General features: G+C 32.7%; 1 protein-coding gene across 3 annotated transcripts in view; it reads right to left on the bottom strand.

Annotated features, from left to right (window-relative positions):
• The window catches only part of RSPO2 (R-spondin 2), a 249,239-nt gene that overhangs the window by 70,417 nt on the left and 159,241 nt on the right, over nucleotides 1-19,581 (bottom strand). For all 3 annotated transcript variants that reach the window (XM_074267076.1, XM_074267083.1, XM_074267069.1), the window contains 2 exons: nucleotides 19,265-19,408; nucleotides 17,717-17,905 (listed from right to left, as the gene is read on the bottom strand). In XM_074267076.1, coding sequence (XP_074123177.1) covers nucleotides 17,717-17,905; nucleotides 19,265-19,408 — 333 coding nt within the window. The remainder of the gene's footprint in view (nucleotides 1-17,716; nucleotides 17,906-19,264; nucleotides 19,409-19,581) is intronic.

Raw genomic sequence — 19,581 nt, 5'->3', positions numbered from 1 at the left:
TTTAGATCATTGGCTTATTAGGAAAAATACCAAAATGAATACAAAATCTATCAGTATAAAAGGTTATATAAGAAATTAAAACAATTACAATATGAACTATTTTGAAATGGTATTTTGACTCCTCTCCCCATCCTCCATCCCCCACACCAGAAACCTGATATAAAAAAGATGAATATTGGTACAGAGCTTTAAAATTCATGAAGGAGGAGGAAATGGAGAAGAAGTAGAATTAGAAGAGGCAGAAGCAGCAATAACTAGCATTTATATAGTTTAAGGTCTACAAATTACTTACATATGGAATCTCACCTAATTCTCACATCAGCTGTGAGAAGTAGATGCTATTATCATTCTCATTTTACAAGTAAGGAAAATGAATCTAAGCATCTTGCTCATGTTTACATAGCCAATAAGAGTCTATGACAAGATTCCAATTCAGCCATTCTTTATTGCTTAGCCTAGAACTCTATCCACAATGGAATACTACTTCTCAAATGATATAAATTGATTGCCATAACAAGATTGCTGGATGGTTCTCTTAAAAGCTATTGAGTCCGATTTCCTCATTTTAGAGATAAGGAAACCAAAATACAAAGAAATAAAGTTTCTCATCCAAGGTTACAGGAATTTGAACCCAAGTCCTCCTGATTCTAATTCTAGTGCCAAGGAACAAAAGAGCTCCCAAACTATATCAGTCAGAAAATATTTGTTTTTATCACTAAGCAGAGACAGCAGGCTGCCAAGGATAACACCAGATCTTGAATATAAATTCATTTGTAATATCTTGGGGAGAAGGATGATAGGAGTTTATGAGCTGTATCACTTCATTAAGAAGCAAGGGAAGGAAAAATAAGTATAAAATTTGGCAGAAGACTCAGCTAAGCAAAGTCATCACAAAGCCATTTAAGTATTAAAAGGAAAACAACAAATAAAAAAACTGAAAAAATCTGTAAATATTTTTATAACAAATTATTCACAGGCAAGGATAATGGAGCCACCACATTTAGACTCTAACATCAAGGTCCTAGATATGTTTTTTGAGAAAGTGGAAAGGGAATCAAATGAAGTGAAGATGAAAAAATTAGACTACATCTATTCAGAAGAAGTCTCTATTGAAGTTAGTCTGTTTTGAGGGCACTGAAGGATCACTTTTCAAGGTAGATGAAGGAAAGCAAAATACCAAAGGCATGGGGGTGAGGAGTGGGGGGTGGGGAAAGAACATGAATATATACACATATTTACATCTGGCCATACACACATACATATAGAGAGAGAGAGATCTTCATATATATACACAAGCATCCACACACATATTCATACATATGCACATATGCTAATATTAGATATTTGATTTTATACTTATAAGGTAAAATATATATATCGTGTGGGTAAGCTACACAGTGTCTTGTGATTTATAATATCAGAAAGTTAGTTACTGGGCAAGTGAAAAGCCAAACAACTTGCCTAGAGATAAATAGATGTATCAGAGACTCAAAACTAAGCATATGAATCTAAGGCTGTTTTTCTCTCCAAAATGCCATATCACTTCTGGCAAAAGTTTAATAATATCTTCCTTTCAGGAAAAATGTGCCTAGAGAATATTCACCATTGATGTCCTTTTATTCCTTCTGCCTTCCCCACCTCAGCCACCCAGAACCTTTCCAAACTGTTTAATTGCTTATATCACCCAAGTCATGGGCTCTAACGACATAAAGGGCTACCATATCTTATCATCTAATCTTCCACTAAATTGTAAGGTTCACATCATGTTGCAAATCATTTAATTTCCCTAACTTTGTTTCATTTATAAAATGAGAGGATTAGACAAAATGGTTTTAAGGTTTCTTCAAACTTTTTGATGCTCCTGAGATCACTTCTTTACTGTCACATATAACAGACTAAAAGATATAGAGGATATGATACTATTGTGGTTAGTGTTTATAAGGTATAAAAAATCTGATATAGCAGAACACAATGCCACCTTAAAATTTCTCTTCTAAACCCAGAGACTCTAATTTCTGAGATAAGAACTCACTATTTGGCAAAAATTTCTATAAAAATTGTATGGCATAAACTAAGTATAGATCAACATTTCACATTCTATACCAAGAAAAAGAAGCCAAGATTAGAAGGGGATTAGAAAGATTGGAAACAATTTTATAGGCAATGTTTCTAATAAAAAAGACTTATTTCTAAAATAAATAGAGAACTGACTCAAATTTATAAGAATACAATTCACTTCCCAACTGATAAATGGTCAAAGGATATGAACAATTTTCAGTTAAAGAAATTAAAGCCATTTATATGCCTTTACACAGTCATATGAAAAAATGCTCAAAACCACTGATTAGAGAAATGCAAATTAAGACAACTTTGAGGTTCCACTTCATGTCTATCAGATTTCTATGATGCTGGGAAAAGAAAATAAATGTTTATCGGGATGTGGGAAAATTGGGACACTAACACATTGTTGGTAGAGTTGTGAAATGATCCAACCACTCTGAAGGCACTAAGGAACTTGTCCAAAGAGTTATAAAACTGTGATTTTTGATCCTTTTGATGTAGTAGTGTCATTACTGAGTCCCAAGAGATAACAAAAGGAGAGAAAGGACTCACATATGCAAAAATGTTTGTAGTAATTCTTTTTGTAGTGTCAAGGAGTTAGAGATTGAGTGGATGCCCATCAATTTAGAAATGGCTGGATATTCATATAGTTTATGAATGTAATGGACTATTATTATTCTATAAGAAATGATGAGCAAGCTCATTTCAGAAAAGCCTAGAAAGACTTATATGAACTCATACATACTGAATATAGTAACAGTAAACTTATGTGATGATTATGATAGACTTAGCTCTTCTCAGAAATGCAATGATCCAAGACAATTCCAATAACCAATGGAATGAAAAATGCATCTGCCTACAGAAAGAGAATTGTGGAAAGTGATTAGTGTAGTATCAAAGCATAGTATTTTCATCTTTTTTATGTTTTCTTTTTCTTATGTGTTTTTTTTTTCCTTTTTGTTCTGATTTTTCTTGCACAACAAAACAAATGTGGAAATATGTTTTAAAAAATTGTAGGTATATACCGTCTTGGAGAAAAGAAAGTTAAAGGAGGGAGGAGAAAAAAATTGGAACACAAAATCTTACAAAAATGAATTTTGAAAATTATCTACATGTATTTGGAAAAATAAAATACTATTGAGAGAAAAAAAAGTTTTTCTTCTAACAATGTATCTTCTATGACCATCTGAAATGTCATCTTTACAGTAGCAATCCCCTAATGTCTGATATCAGAAACATTGTAATTTTCTTCTTGTGCTAAAAACAATCATGGACATGGCTACTAAAATATGTTTAATCTGTACATTATCTTCAAAATAATCTATATGATTTTACCATGTAATTTTATCTAAATAATTACTTTAGAAGACCTAAGAAATGACATTTGAAGCATTTATGATATTTCTTTTGTTTAGGTTTTCTTTAGGTTCACTACTTGATTATGATTAAGCTTGCTCAGAATCATGGGTCCTTAATGGCAAAAAAAATCCCATCTTATCCAATTTGTGAACAAAAAAGGAACCGATCCAACCTGGAACCTCAGTACCGTAGTCTCTGTCCTTCTTATTGGAGAACCGAAGAGCAGAGAAAACCCTACATTTAAGGAAAGTTCAGAGGGCTCAAAAGCTCACCCATTTTCCACCAGTGCCCTCCTTGGATTCTGCACCATCATTTTCATGCTCCCAAGAAAAGCTCATCACCAAGAAACTCATCATTCTAGAGATTACAACATTAGTATTTCTTATCAGTAAATTCAGTAGATTACTCTGACTGAAGGGTTGGGAGTGGAGGGAGCAAAGAACTCCAAGCTTCCATTGAAAGAGAGTTCAGAGACCTCAAAGTCCACCAATTTCCCACCAGGTGTAGATCTTGGATTTGACTCCACCACCATTAGGACCTTTTCCTCTCTTCAAGCTTCTTTTCATCTAATATGTTAACTGCTTGCATAAGATTGTATGTTCTTGAGGAAAGAAATATTTCCTCTTTCTTATTTGTGTGCTCATTACCTAGCACAATCCTTGTCACACAATAGGTACTTAATAAATATTTATTGAATTTAATTAAATTGGAAAGTCTACAAGACAGAACACATTACTTCTCAAGTCAGAGCATTCCACTTTTTGATGAGTAATTTTTTAGGAACTTTCCCTGACTTTTCACCTAAATTTCTCTCTTTGCAATTTCCTTCTATCACTTTCACTAGGGAAAAACAGAATATGTCAGATCCCTCATCTAAATGGCAGATAATTCATTGAGAACTCCTATCCTACCAAAGTCTTCTCTTTTCCAATCTAAACATCCCCCATTTAGTTAACTGAATCTCACATGGCATGACTTCCAGGTCCTTTTAAAACTGTGGGTTGCTCTCATAACTAAACATACTACTTATTCTATATGTTATTATGCACATAGAACAACTACCATCTCCTTAATTGGAAACTGTATCAATCAAGTACTCCAAGTTCACATGACCTATTTTGACTGTCCTATTACATGGTGACTCATTAATCTTGAGGTCCATTAAAGCTCTCAGATCTTTTTTCAAGTTTCTGTCTAAGCATGCATCTACTCTCTTAATACTGGTGAAGTTAATTTTTGGAATTTTGGTACAAGAACTTATATTTATGCATACTGAATCTCATCTTACCATATCCAGTCTAGTGTTTTAACCTGTCAAGGTATTTTGAATCCTGTCATCCTATTTGTCTATTAGTCTCTACAGTTCCATGTGTCATCAAAAAACTATATTGTCAGCTAAGCTCTTATCAAGGTCATTAATAAAATAAACTAGCACAGGGCCAAATAGAGATGTTTCGTGTACTACACTGGAGATACCTTGCACCAAGTTTATTGTGAACCCTTTACAATTATTTTGAGTCCAACAATTCATTCTGTTTCAAATTTATCTAAATAATCATCTATTACCCATATGCCCAATTTTCCCACAAAAATGATATGAGATATTTAAACACTATGCTAATAAATATAACTAAACTATCTCTACAGCATTTCCTTTTCAACTAGTTTATATACCCTCTGTAAAAGGAAAATAAGGTTAGTCTGGCATGACCAATTCTCAGTGAAAATGTGAATATTTCAGAAAGAGGTTATTATGTTCTTCATGCCTCCCAGTCTTTCTACTAGCTTCCTAGCAATTAGTTTCTCCCTATTAGAGAGAATCAAGTCTGGAACAAAATTTTCCTATAGGCTTTCACTTTTTGAAGTATGAAATTATCATTTAGACAAGTCAAAGAGTTATTAGCAATTCTGCTTTTGGCAGAGAGAGCATGAGCAGATGTCCAGATAACTGAAGCTTCCCATCACTACTATATCATGCTTCTGTGCCTGATTTGTGATATATTTGCTGAATTTCTCCTATTTCCTCTTCCTGTGTAGGTGGTCTATAAATATATGCCAACAACAAAATTATTTCCACTTATTCCTTTATTTTTGTCTACCCAAATAATCTCATGGTTCTTTCTTCCTAGATTTTCTCTCAGTGATACCAGTGAACTCCAATTGCCTCTTTGCATTAAAATCTATTCTTCCTCATGTTTTCTCCTATAATTGTGTACAGACATCTGAGGTCCTAGATTTATTTTTTTTTAGATTTTTTTTCTCCCTTATACTATTGACTGTTGTAAATGCTATTCCTTATTCATTGTAGCTATAATTTGTGGCAGTGGTTCTTAAAGTGTGATCCGGAGAATCCTGAGGGGGTCTCTGAAGCCCTTTCTGCAAAGTCAAAATTTGTTTTTATTTCTAATATTGTATAAGTTTACAAATATAACCCATATAAACAAAAAACTCTTTGGACAAACCTTCAATAATTTTTTAATAGTATAAAGCAAAATGACAACAAAAGTTTTGGAAGCACTCATTTATTTCACTTGATAGATTAAAAAAAAAAAACTTAAAAAAAAAAATTAGACCACAGTTTCCAATTGTCTAAGGTGTAATTCAGCTTTAGCATTTGGCTAAATAATGTGTTCTCTAACTTAACTGCTTATATATTTACATGTCAACAGATTATAAACTCCTTGTCTCATTCTTTATAAACACACACCTTTATAAGCACTTGTTATTCAGTCTTTTTAAAATCTTGTCTGATTTTTTATGACTCCAATAGGATTTTCCTGACAAAGAAACTGGAGTGATGTGTCATTTCCTTCTCCAGCTCATTTTTTAGATGAAGAAGACCTGAATTCAAATCCAATTTAGATATTTGCTAGTTGTGTGACCTTGGACAAGTGACATTTTTTTTTTTTTAGTTTCTTAGTTTCCTTATCTGTAAAATAGGAATAATAACAACATCTACTTCAAGAGGTTGTCCTGAGGTTCAAATAAAATAATAATACCTCGCATTTGGTAAATGCTATATAAATGTCATCCAACATTACTATTATTATATTCTTTACCATGCTAATGCTATAAGAGTTTGCTGACTATTTAAGAATGCATTATGCTCCTTGAGTCACTAAGCACTAACTGGATATGTCTTATTATGGAGGACCAAAAATGATCACCAGAGGCTACTATATATCTAAACACATTATTTGTGTTTAGATATCTTGTCATTATTCTAAGTATTTTATTACATATAATAATCTTTTTCATAGTTCACAGAGTAGCTACACTTGTCATAGAAACATACACTTCTCTATCTAAATAACTATATGATGAAATTCAGTCTTTGTATTTTAATTTAAAGTAATGATACAGTGTTACCTGAGAGACTTTTTTTTTCAAATGGCCGTACTTTAGGGTCATCTAAGCACCTCTGCTTGATAATAGAACAGTAACCAAACTCCCTTGGGTTAGAGTAAAAAGCCACAAGTAGAATCGAACAAGTTTCTCTGTCCCTAATCCTGTTAAAATGTTTTCTTCTTAAGAAAATCTGATATTGGCAGACATCCAAGAGGAGTCCAGTAGTAGGGAATATACATTACAGGAAAATAAAATTAGCCACATCAGCTCCTTTTTTATCAACACCATTTAAAGGTGCCACAAAGTAGCCTAAATAGAGAAATCAGTTCTTCTAAGTCATCATTGCAGGATATGAGGACAAGAAAGATCCCACATCTCACAAAAAAAAAAAAAAAAAAGAATATTTTTAGTTACCTGTCTTGATTTTGAAATTGGGTCTCCATATTCTCAATGTGTAAAACAACATTTGACACAAAGTATGTGCTTAATTTTAATTTTAAAAAACTGACTGAATTGAATGAGACTGACAAATACCCTTTATATGAACAAGAGTACTGACCAATGAGGACTCTCTGACCTTGCTGGAAATAAAGAGTAACATCAAGGTTAGTTAAGGCAAAAACTAGCAGTTTGACTTTTTATAAATCTTAATCTTCATCTGCCATACTATAGCTATTTACCATTCTCATGTAGCATGCCCTTGATACCTTAAGTTTCTCAACCCAGCCCTTCACCTAAGCTCGCTCTTCCTTTTTAAAATGGCATCAGACTTCTTCATATTTTAAACTTCTTTATATAAAAAGGTGTTAACTTGACCTACTGCTTCTTGCCTCTCTTGCTCCATTCTTCCAAGGTCTTGCCTTCTCATGAGATAGCAAGATAACCTAAGAGATCCAGCACTTGGTGGGACCTCAGAGGCTATCTATTCCTATACCCTCATTTTATTTCACATATTTCAGTATAGAAACTGAGGCCAAAGGTAGTTAAGTTATTTTTCCAAGATTATACCAATAAGTACCAGAGTGGGGATTTGAACTTACCACCATTGATTCCAGAGCAAACCTTCTTTCCCTGATAACACATAGACAACAGTTATATTTTCATAGATGTCTCCTAGGAATAAATGCCTTAAGGTGTGAGTCCAAAATTTTAAATATTTTAACTAGCCAGCAGACCACTTATATGCAGAACACATATATTGAATGGAGGAGATTAGTTAAAATCACTGATTAAACTAAAGAGACATGTTTTACCCTCAATACATATTAACAAGGAAAACCAGTCTATTCATTGCAGTATTACCCATGCTTTAATGATTATAAGAAATAAACTTCCTTTATAAATGGTCTGGGAATATGACAGTTAGTTAATTTGGTATTCTATCTAGCAAAACCAAGATATTGTTGGGTTACTGGTTTTCAAAGAATGAGAATATAAAACATTTTCCTTCGTAATTCCTGGTATCAAATTGTGTTTATCCTATCATAAATTATAAAGAAAAATTCCTAGAATGCACTTTATCACCACCTTACAAATAAATATAAATTTACAAATACCCAGCAGGGTAGAAATCCTTTCAAAGATGATTTTTTGGTTGTTGTTAAAGAATTAAATGAGTAATTTCTCCATTCCAATACATGTACTATTAACAACCAAGATAACGGGGTTTCCTTCTTGATTCTACAAAAATTATTAAAACCTGTATCCAAATGATTTTCAAGCTCCCATATTGTAGACCACATAAATTGCAACCTAAATGTAAACAAAATGTTGATAAATAAAAAGCACATGTCTAAGGCATATTTCTTAACTCTATCCTATTGAAAATGTCCATATTTCCTGCTCTCGGTTTAATCCATCACAATCTACAACTGCCTTTAGTTATATTATCCTATGCTTCAGCCACATGTCACTGTCAGTTTATATACAGAAAACATTAATTATAACCATAATCTCAGAAAACATCTCTCTTAGAAAAGCAATAGTAGTAAAATCCTGAAATACTGCATAATATTTCTTTTAGTCTCCCCCAAATTAAAAACCACATTTTGCTTACAAGCAATTGGATAAAGATCAGCTTATTCAGGAGAATAGATGATAAAAAATAAAAATAATATAATATTTCCACAAAATTAAAATAAAATGGTTAAATGATCAATGATTATTAATGCTAACAAGAACTATATCTAAAATGAAGGCAGCCCAAAGTTCAGTAGCCAAAAAATAGCCAGGATATGCCAAAGATATATCTGAAAAAATTTAACAAGTTGTGATGGTTGAAATGGGTCAGGAACAAAAAGACTATCCTGGCATGAAGCAAAAATAGAGACAGAGGAAAACAACAATGTGCAACCCATGAAGCAGGGAAGCAGTCCCAAAACTGAGTAGCATAGCAACCAACCTCCACAGGACAGACTGAGAATGGAAAAGACTTAAGATCCAACATTATTCTTTTAGAGTCACTTACACCAAGGGTAGGCACATAGTGGCCTCCAATATTCTTCTGAAAAGAAAATATGAAACTAAGGTTTACTGTATCTCTAGGTCTATCATCCTAATTGTTATAAATTTGGAAAGGTAGGTTTAGGACTTTAAATGAACCAGGGATATGTATGCATAAATAAACATATGCATATATATATATATATATATACATTATATATATGTGTGTGTGTGTATGTGTGTGTATACATATGTGTGTGTGTATATATATGACGCTAGAAACAATTGAAAGCCACTGGAGTCTTTTGAAGAATGTAGCAATGTTATATTAGTGTTTTATAACTATCACTTAGCAGGTATATAGATCAGAGGCTACTCTGGAACAAAGACACAGTAGAGGAACAACTAAAGAGGTTCTCTACTTCATTGGAATTCTAGAAAACAAAAAGGCTATGAGTTACCTCCATTTAGTCACCATCAATTTCCTCTTAAGGACTTGGAATTTGGCTTCTATACTCTCCTTTTTTTATTATTCATATAGCTCAACCCAGACTTTACAATGATCAATCTTTTCTTAGTTCTTAAACCTTATCTTTTTTGCAACCCACTTTAAAATCTAACTTCCATGATGTTCTCCTCCTTTGGTTTCCACAAGGTAGTATTCTTTTGTTCTTCTTCCTCTAACAATTTACATCTCTCCTTAATCCTCTTTATTCACTAAATTTAGGAATTCTTTGAGTTCTTTCCTCTTTTTTCCTCTTCTTCACTGATGAACTTATCCACTTGCCTGCTCTTAACTAGTGCCTCTGTGATGGTATTCAAACATCCTTCCTCCCCCTCAGTTCTGACCAAAGAAAGCCAGTTTAGTGGCTAGGGTACTGGGTATGTTATTACATTGACTTAGGTTCAGATACTCAATAGTTATGTGACCTTGGGAAAGCCATCAACCTCTCTGCCTTTATTTTCTCATTTACAAAATGAAAAAATTCATCTAAGTGTCCTCTGAAGAAGCTTCTAAATCTTCATCTATGATCATATTATATGTTACTTAAGCCCCAGGCTCAAAAGTATCTGCCTGACATACTCTTATGATAAGTCTTGTCAATATGCTACATTCCCATGTTCAAAACATCTTTCACTCTTCTCTTCTGCAAGTTTTTTTTTCCTCTCCTATCTTCCATATTTCTATTAATAGCAGTACCACCCATTGCCATTAGTCTATCAGACTCAAAACCTTGCTGAAATCTTGAATTTCCCAGTATGTAAAACTTCCCAGATATAGACTGGTGCTGTATAAATTATGTTGGATTTGGATTACAAGAACTTGAGATAAAATTCTAATGTGTTTTTTTTCTCCCTCCTTCTACTTACTACCTAAGTGACATAAGCAAATCACTTAACCTTCCTGTACCTCAATTGCTCATCTCTAGTAGATTTATGACCTTGTAAGTTCATTGCTGGGCCCTATTAATTCTGTCTTTCAAACATATCTTCATATCATATGCATGTCATTCTAAGTAAGACCCTTATTACTTGTGATAATAAGCTTTTCCCTAATATTGGTCCCCTCTTATCCATCCTACATAGAAACTTTCAACATCTCCCTATTTAGGGACTACCTAAAGTTTTGTTTTCAAAGGCTATCAATATCCTGGCTCCTCCTTAAGGTCCTAAAACTATCTCCACCATTCCCCTACTTCTAGACAAACCATGCCTCTTGCTTTTTCTTGGAACATTTCCCATACTTTCTCAATTCTGCTTTTGCTAGTACTTCTTACCTTTGCTCAGATAGTCTATATCATTCACTTCTCATGTCTATTTGATAAAACACTTCCTATTCATCAAGACCTACCTAAAGTGCTATCTTCTTTCTGATTCTCCCCAAACAGATGGGATTTTTTCCTATCCAAGTGCTATAGCTTTTCTTTGGTGTCTTATTAGTTATTTATCTGTTGATCTTATTTCTTCTGATGGACTATAAGGTTCAAGGGCAAAAACCATATCTTAGATTGCTTCTGAATCTTTCGGTTTTCTATATGGTCCCTCGTCTAGCATAGGAGTTTAAAAAAAGAAAATATTGCATTAAATATTCATCTAGTCAAGTTGATTATTTTTTTATGCAATTTTCAATCCTTATTATCACAAAGAAAAGTCCTTCTTCAATCTTTTAGGTCAATATTCCTAAATCCTTGGTGTCAAAGGACCTGCACAAGATGCAGCTAGGTGACACAGTGGATAGAATACAAAGCTGGATTCAGGAAGACCTGAATTCAAGCACTTTCTAAGTATGCTATCCTATGTAAGTTACTTAAATTTCTTACAATAACACCAAAAATTGTAAGGAATAAATGAGATAATATTTGTAAACTATGTAGCACAGTATCTGGGATATAGTAGATGCTATTATATTTGTATATAATCTTTACTATTTTTGTCATCACCACTATCCAGGTTCCGTTCTAATTCTGTCATGAACCATGTGATTTCATAACTTGCACTATATGGGCCTTAATTTCTTCATTCATTAATTTAACTAAATTAACATCCATTAATTGAACTAAATAGATTACTAAGTTTCTTTTTGGCAATGTTGTACAAAGAATTATGAAATTAGAGGGCCTGAATTCAAGTTTCTTTTGCTTCTTACTGATATATCTTCCGTAAGTCACAACATTCCTAAGCCTCAGTTTGCTCTTTTATAAAATGAGAAGGTTGGATTGGATGGATTCTGACATTTTTTTCAGCTGGGATCTTTTCAAATCCTGGGATCTATGCTACAGATAGCTATTTATGCCAAATATAGTTGTCAATCCCTGTGGTATACAGAGAAATCAAGTGTACTATCAGACCTGTTTGTAATTCCTACTCGACAAAGATCTACCTTTTTTCCTTACAATACATTTCTTTCTCTTATTGTAACTAAATCATAAAATTTTCTTTTGATTCTTAGTGATTCCGTAGGTCCACCTTTATGTAATTTTTCTCTATTAATTCGCCTGGTTAATTGTAGTGATCAATAAATGTATATTCACTCTTTACTACTATTAAGTACTGACTAATTCACAATCTAACTATAGCTAGAAATTCATTAAATCCAGTAATACAGATTAAATAACCTAAATTAGCTCCTATATTGTTAATTCTACAAATTAAAATCAATATCATTTTTCAGTTTCAAAATTGTTCCTTTTTGTTCTGTTACCAAACTCTCCTGTAATAGCCATCTTTCTCTACATGCTATTATCTTTTTCCTTTCCTACTTAGTTTTCCTTTTATTTTTTTCCATCCCTTTGCTATCTCAGTAAACTCAGAAATAGTTGGACACAGCATCATGTTTTTTGCTGACTTTTTAACAGTTTGTCTCTAAAGGATGCCACATGTGTATCCAAGAAGGAATTCTGCTTAATCTGAAGACTGAGGGCACAAGGCAGAGACCTTCCTGAATCGGAAGAGTGAAAACTGTGTAGAGTTTGGCAGCTACATTAGTCAGCTCCTGAAAAATATTCCAGACCCCAAGTTGTGAAATAATGCTATTGGTCTTCCAAGTCTCTTCCTCTTCCCCTATATGACAGCCGCAGAACCTGTTATTTGCAAAACCTGGCTATGAATCATAAAATCCTAGAATTTTAAAACTGGAAAAGACCCCTAGTAATTATGAACTCCAACACTTTTTTGGCAGATAAGGAAAATGAGATCCAGAGAGATTAAATGATTGGCATAGTCAGAGATCTCATTAATCTCAGAGCTGAGATTAGAACTCAGCTCTCCTGACTCTCAAAGTCAGTGCTCTTTAATATAAAAGGAAAACAACAAACCAGTTTTCAGTCAAAGGATACAAGAGGAGAAATAACTTTTTAAAACAAAAAGAGTAAAAAGCTTAAAAATCAAATTAAAAAAGATAAAATTAATTACACAGATCTATAACATATATTGTCTATATCTATTACCTTATACAGATAAATTCCTAACATATTTGTCCATATCACTCAGTGCCCTAAAAATGGAGTAGGAAAAAAAGCCTATGTCTATTCCAGTTAACAATTAACAGAACTTCATTCTGAGCTTAAAGGGGGAAAAATCAAACACATTTGAGGCCCTTTACATTCTCATTGAATAATAGCTTTTTAGGGTAACATCTTAAGCACTTAAAGTGAATATTCCATCATGGTGACCTATAACTTATGTCTGCAAGTAATTGTAAGCAGCTGATTCTAATACTACAGTGTTTAATGTGAAGGAAGGTTAAGGCTGGGTTTGTGAACAATCAGGTTAAGATTGGATGCAACAGCAGAAAATCCATACATATGTTGGAAAATTCTGAAAAATGCCCATAGTCCCAACCTGATTAGGCTTCACATTTTTGCATGGTTTGTCAAAGCAGCTCAGTGAAATCAGATCAAGATGGAGAATGGGATAAAGTGATTTTCTTTTCTGTTTTTCCATTAATCACCATGACCCAGGGAAGCAAAGACTTTTTTTCCTTCTCTCCTGAGGCAAGAAGGGACACTTCTTTAAGAATTATGCTGATTCAAATCAGTTCCTGCTTTTCAAAGTTTATTCCTATTTTTCCTATAATATTTTTACATTTCTGTGGAGCTTTTGCGTTACTGCTATTCATTGTAATTTAGATTAAAGCAAGCTAATTTGTGCCTAATTTGCAATATAGTACTCACCACTTTTAAGGTAGTTGACATTTTCCTCAAGTTACACTATCCTGGTATTTGTGTTATTGTTCAGAAACTACAATGATGTAATATTTTAAAAAATGAAAACAAAAAACTTGCCAAGAAATTGAAAGGTAAAACATGGATATACAACCTTGGGTTAAAAAAAAATCAAGTGAAACAGTCTGCTCAGAACTCCTATTTGGTTATATTTAAATTACTAAAAGAGTAGCATCAGGTTATTTTTCAATTAATATATAGTATGCTGCAAATACCCTTTTAGAAAAATGTCTGAAGTTTTTAATGTATGTAACAGCTCAATAACTTATCTAACTTTTTTATTTCTATTGACTGTATTAAGATGAAGTCTGTAACAAAACAGCATACTTTATTTGAACATAAGCATGCTGCTTTAAAAGTTTTTTTGATGAGTGATTCTTGTTGGACCACAATAGGATACAGAACTACTGAGAGAGGAAAAAGGATGTTATATAAACAATAGACCACAAAGCAAGGCTTTATTCTCAATATCTGAACAATTCACATTTGTTTTCAGACTCAAGGCTACAGGTTAAATATCCTCAGCAGTGCAAGAGGTAGATTATTAGCTTTACCAAAAAAAAAAAAAATATTTTTATATTCTGAATGAAATCTACCCAATTTATTTGAACAACACTATCCTTGTGAGTATAAGAAACAGATGAATAAAGTTTGTTCCCAATGACCAAACAAACATGAAATTCTAATTGAATAGCAAAACCACCAAATGCAGAAAAGCTCCTGAATATGGATCTAATAGGACCCCATTACTTATGTTGGCATCTTTCTTAAAATAATAGAGTTCTCCATATATTATAGTTATTGTATATGAGGCAAGTAAAGAAATTTAACTAGATATGTTCACTTCTTGTATCACAGCCACACAGTTTAAAAGAAATCCATGAACTGACAAAAAAAATGGCAGAAACAAAAACCTTCTAAGTTCAGTGCTACCAATAGACTAGATGACTTTTCTCCTCCCCTCGCAACTCATCTGCCCTTCTCAATATTGTACTATGCATATTAATGATAAAGCTGATGGCAAGGACCACTGAATATTCCAGTACAACTACTGGGTTTAATGCCAAAGTTTTGGCTTCCTTCTTACTAAATAATTGATTTTTTAAGTTCTTATTGGACCGTGTACTAACTTATATAATTAATAATCAACACTCGGACAGATGAACACAGAAAATAGGCCAATTCCAAATATTTTAAAAGCATATTAATCCCTAGAGAATCAACAAAAACTATTAGAAATAATCCACAACTTTAGCAAAGTTGCAGGACACAGAAGAAATCCACATAAATTATATATATATAGATATAAATATAGATATAGATATAGATATATCCCTAACAAAACCCAACAGCAAGAGATACAAAGAGAAATCCCATTTAAAATAACTGTCAATAGTATAAAATATTTGGGAATCTATCTGCCAATGGAAAGACAGGAACTATATAAGCAAAACTACAAAACACTTTCCACATGAATAAAGTCAGATCTAAACAATTTGAAAAATATCATGTGCTCTTGGATAAGTCAAGCGAATATAATAAAGATGACAATATTACCTAAACTAATCTATTTATTTAGTGCTATACCAATCAAACTCCCAAGAAACTATTTTACTGATCTAGAAAAAATAACAACAAAATTAATCTGGAAGAACAAAAGTCAAGAATTTCAAGGGAACTAATTAAAAAAAAAAAATCAAACGAAAGTGGCCTCGCTATACCAGATCTAACATTATATTATAAAGCAACGGTCATCAAAACCATTTGGTATTGGCTAAGAAATAGAGAAGCTGATCAGTGGAATAGATTGGGTTCACAGAGCAAAATAGTCAATAACTATAGTAATTTGTTGTTTGATAAACTCGAAGACCCTAGATTTTTGGATTAGAAGTCACTATTTGACAAAAACTGCTGGGAAAATTTGAAACTAGTATGGCAGAAGCTAGGTACTGACCCACACCTAATATTGTATACCAAGATAAGGTCAAAATGGGTTCATGATCTAAACATAAAGAATGATATTATAAACAATTTTTTTGTACAAACAAAACTAATGCACGTAAGATTAGAAGGGAAGCAATAAACTGGGAAAACATTTTTACATTCAAAAGTTCTGATAAAGGACTCATTTCTAAAATATATAGAACTCAAATTTATAAGAGTTCAAGTCATTCTCCAAATGATAAATGGTCAAAGGATATGAATAGACAATTTTCAGATAAGGAAATTGAAACTATTTCTAGTTATATGAAAAGATGCTCCAAATCACATTGATCAGAAAAGTGCAAATTAAGACAACTCTGAAATACCACTACAAACCTGTCAGATTGGCTAAAATGGCAGGAAAAGATAATGATGTATGTTGGAGGGGATATGGGAAAACTGGCACACTGATACACTGTTGGTGGAACTGTGAACAAACTGCAACCATTCTGGAGAGCAATTTAGAACTATGCTCAAAAAGCATACCCTTTGACACAGCAGTGTTACTACTGGGCCTGTATCCCAAAGAGATCTTAAAGGAAGGAAAGGGACCCACATGTGCAAAAATGTTTGTGGCAGCCTTCTTTGTAGTGGCAAGAAACTCGAAAGTGAATAGATGTCCATTATTAGAGAATGGCTGAATAAATTATGGTCTATGAATGTTATGGAATATTATTCTTCTGTATGAAATGACCAACAGGATGATTTCAGAGAGGCCTGGAGAGACTTACATGAAGTAATGCTAAGTAAAATTGGCAGAACCAGGAGATCATTATATATGGCAACAAGACTAGTCTTATAAGATTATCACCTCTGATGGATATGTCTCTTTTCAACAATGAGATATCTCAAACCAGTTCCAATTGTGAAGAAATACACCCAAAAAGAGGCCTGAGAGAACTGAGTGTGGAGCACAACATATAATGTTCATGCTTTCTATTGATGTTTGCTTGCATTTTGTTTTCCTTCTCAGGTTTTGTTTTTCTTTCTAGATCCAATTTTTCTTGTGCAGCAAGGTAACTGTATAAATAGGTATACATATATTGGATTTAACATATATTTTAACATATAGTGAACTACCTACCATCTAGATGAGGGAATGAGGGTAAGGAGGGAAAAATTTGGAATGGAAAGTTTTGCAAGGGTCAGCACTGAAAAATTACCCCTGTATATGTGTTTTGTAAATAAAAAGCTTTAATAAAAAAGCATATTAATGACAAATACAAACACATTTTATAAATATTCAGCTGATGATGTTAGGGATTATTCACAGATTACATAAATTTTGTTAATTTAATGGCTTAACTGAATAATAGCCACCAAACACGAATTTAGTTAGAATCCATTTTATTGAAAACCTTAAGACATCCCATAAACTTTACCTTGCACTTTATTTCTTTCAAGATACATTAAAACTATATTAGATGAAAAGGGCTCTTTCCTGAAAGGTAAGTTCTCCACAGATCAAAAAAAAATTTTCTTCTTATTTAAAGCAGTTACATTCATAATCCTTTTAATAGATTTCCTCGCTGAACAATCATATGAGGTAGATATTGCAAGTATTGTTTCTAATTGATAGATAAAATAACTGAGACTCAGAATGAGGGATAGGATTTGAACTTAAGTCCTTCTGTTTTCAGTGCTCAATCCATTGTCTCATACTTCCTCTAATATTACACAGAACTTAACAACTAAACTGTTATTAGAAATTTTCTTTTAGAAGTCCCTTACACTGGTATAAAAAAAAAAATAGAAGAAAAAAATATTTCATAGGACAGCTGAAATCCATGAAACCTTACCTCCTGGACAATGCCTCATGGTCATCTTGCACCTTCTAGATTCAGCAATGGTTGGACATGGTATTGTGTCTTTTGCTGGCTTCTTAACAATTTGCCTTGTTCTCGTTTCCAGACCCCATTTAAATCCACATGTTCGATTGTTTCTACTACAAGTTCCCCACTCACTCCAGGGACCCACTTCACATCCTTCTGTTGAGACAAAGACAAGTAACAAGTTTACAAATATTAATCCTATACCATTTACTTTATATAAGAATGTCTTTCTCTCCCTCTCCCTCTTCTTCTCTTTCTTCCTCTCCCTCTGTGTTCCCTTTTGCTCTCCTGCACACACAAGCTAACTTTATATAGGGATATGTGTGTATATATGAATATATTTATATACATCTAAACATATATAAACACACACAATTAAATGTGCATGTATATTTCCCTGGTACACATGATTGCCCACAATTTTGAGACAGTTCTTGCCCCACCATGGTAAGTCTTTCAACTTTTCTTTCACTCTCTTTCAGTAGTAACACTGAAAGAAACATTTCTCAGCTTTCATTTAAAGAAGCTGAAAGACTTATAATACATATTGTCCAACCAATAAACATTTCTTAAGCACCTACTATGTGCTAGGCACAATGCATATTATCCCATAGTTTATCATGTAATCCCACAAAGAAAATCAAGAGAAAAAAAATTACTTATTTTGATTGAAATTAAATTGTTTAATCAAAATGTAGCAATTAGTTGATCACTAAATTTCAGTTGAAGAATATAATAATTCTGACTATCTCAGTAAAAATTTAAGCATTGATATAATGATTATTAATGAATAGTAATTCATGGGTGGTTGCATTACAAATATCCTACTCCAAAGATTTAAATGTATTAAACAATGAAAAAGATCCTGTGATCCAGTGAAACATTTATTCATTCATTCAGCAAGGATTTCTAAAGTACTCTAGTCCCTGCAGAAACAAAAACAGAATTAAAAAAGAAAGAAAGAAAGAAAGAAATAGTCCTTGCTCTCCAGAAGCTTAACATTCTATTGGAAGGCTTGATGCATGTTACTTTATGTAGGTCTAAACAACCACAGTTTATATGCTTAATACAAATACAAACTTTTCATGCAGCTGAATTTTTATAATGGTGTCAGAACAAAATTTCTGAAATTTATGGTCCTAATGAAGAGTGCTTAACTAAAATAATACCATTTTAAAAACTTTAAAGGAAAACAAAAATGAAAAAGTGCCTCTCTGGAAACTCACTATTATTTTATTAAGCTAAAAAAATAGATATTTTGCAAAAGTACTAAACTTATTATTATTATTAAACATATTCATTTCAATAAGAAGATATGCCAGTACTAGCTAATTATTAAAACATCAAAAATGCTTAAGAATATTCATCTTAATAATTCAATAAATCAACAGATGACTCATCAATTTTAGTTTTGAACATAGTAGTTCAAGTAGATGGGAAATCAATCCAACAAGTTCAGCAAAGATAAAGTGTTAAAAGGGGATAGAGTTTTAGAGGAAATTAAAGACCACTCACCCACACATTCCATGGTTTCATCTAACGGTGCAAAACCATCAGGACATTCATGAAAGCAGCGGCCTCTATGCAAATAAAATCCTGCTTTGCATTTCGTACAAAAGTCTTTGCTAAAGCAAGAGTCACAGTTTTCTATTCTGCATCCTAAATGTTTTTTTAAGAAAAAGAGAAAGTCTGAGTAAGAAATACTTCATTTACAAATATTCTCCCCCATAAAAAGATCACCCCCATAGAAATGTTAATGGACTAAAACGTCATTCTTCCCTTTCACATCTACTAATAATATCTCTTTAAAATCATTTTTTTTATCCTCCAAC

The sequence above is a fragment of the Sminthopsis crassicaudata genome, chromosome 1 (genome assembly GCF_048593235.1).
Source record: "Sminthopsis crassicaudata isolate SCR6 chromosome 1, ASM4859323v1, whole genome shotgun sequence".
NCBI classification, from domain to species: Eukaryota; Metazoa; Chordata; class Mammalia; order Dasyuromorphia; family Dasyuridae; genus Sminthopsis; species Sminthopsis crassicaudata.
Note: the sequence above shows the minus strand (reverse complement) of the source record. Positions and strands in the feature narration are given on the sequence as shown.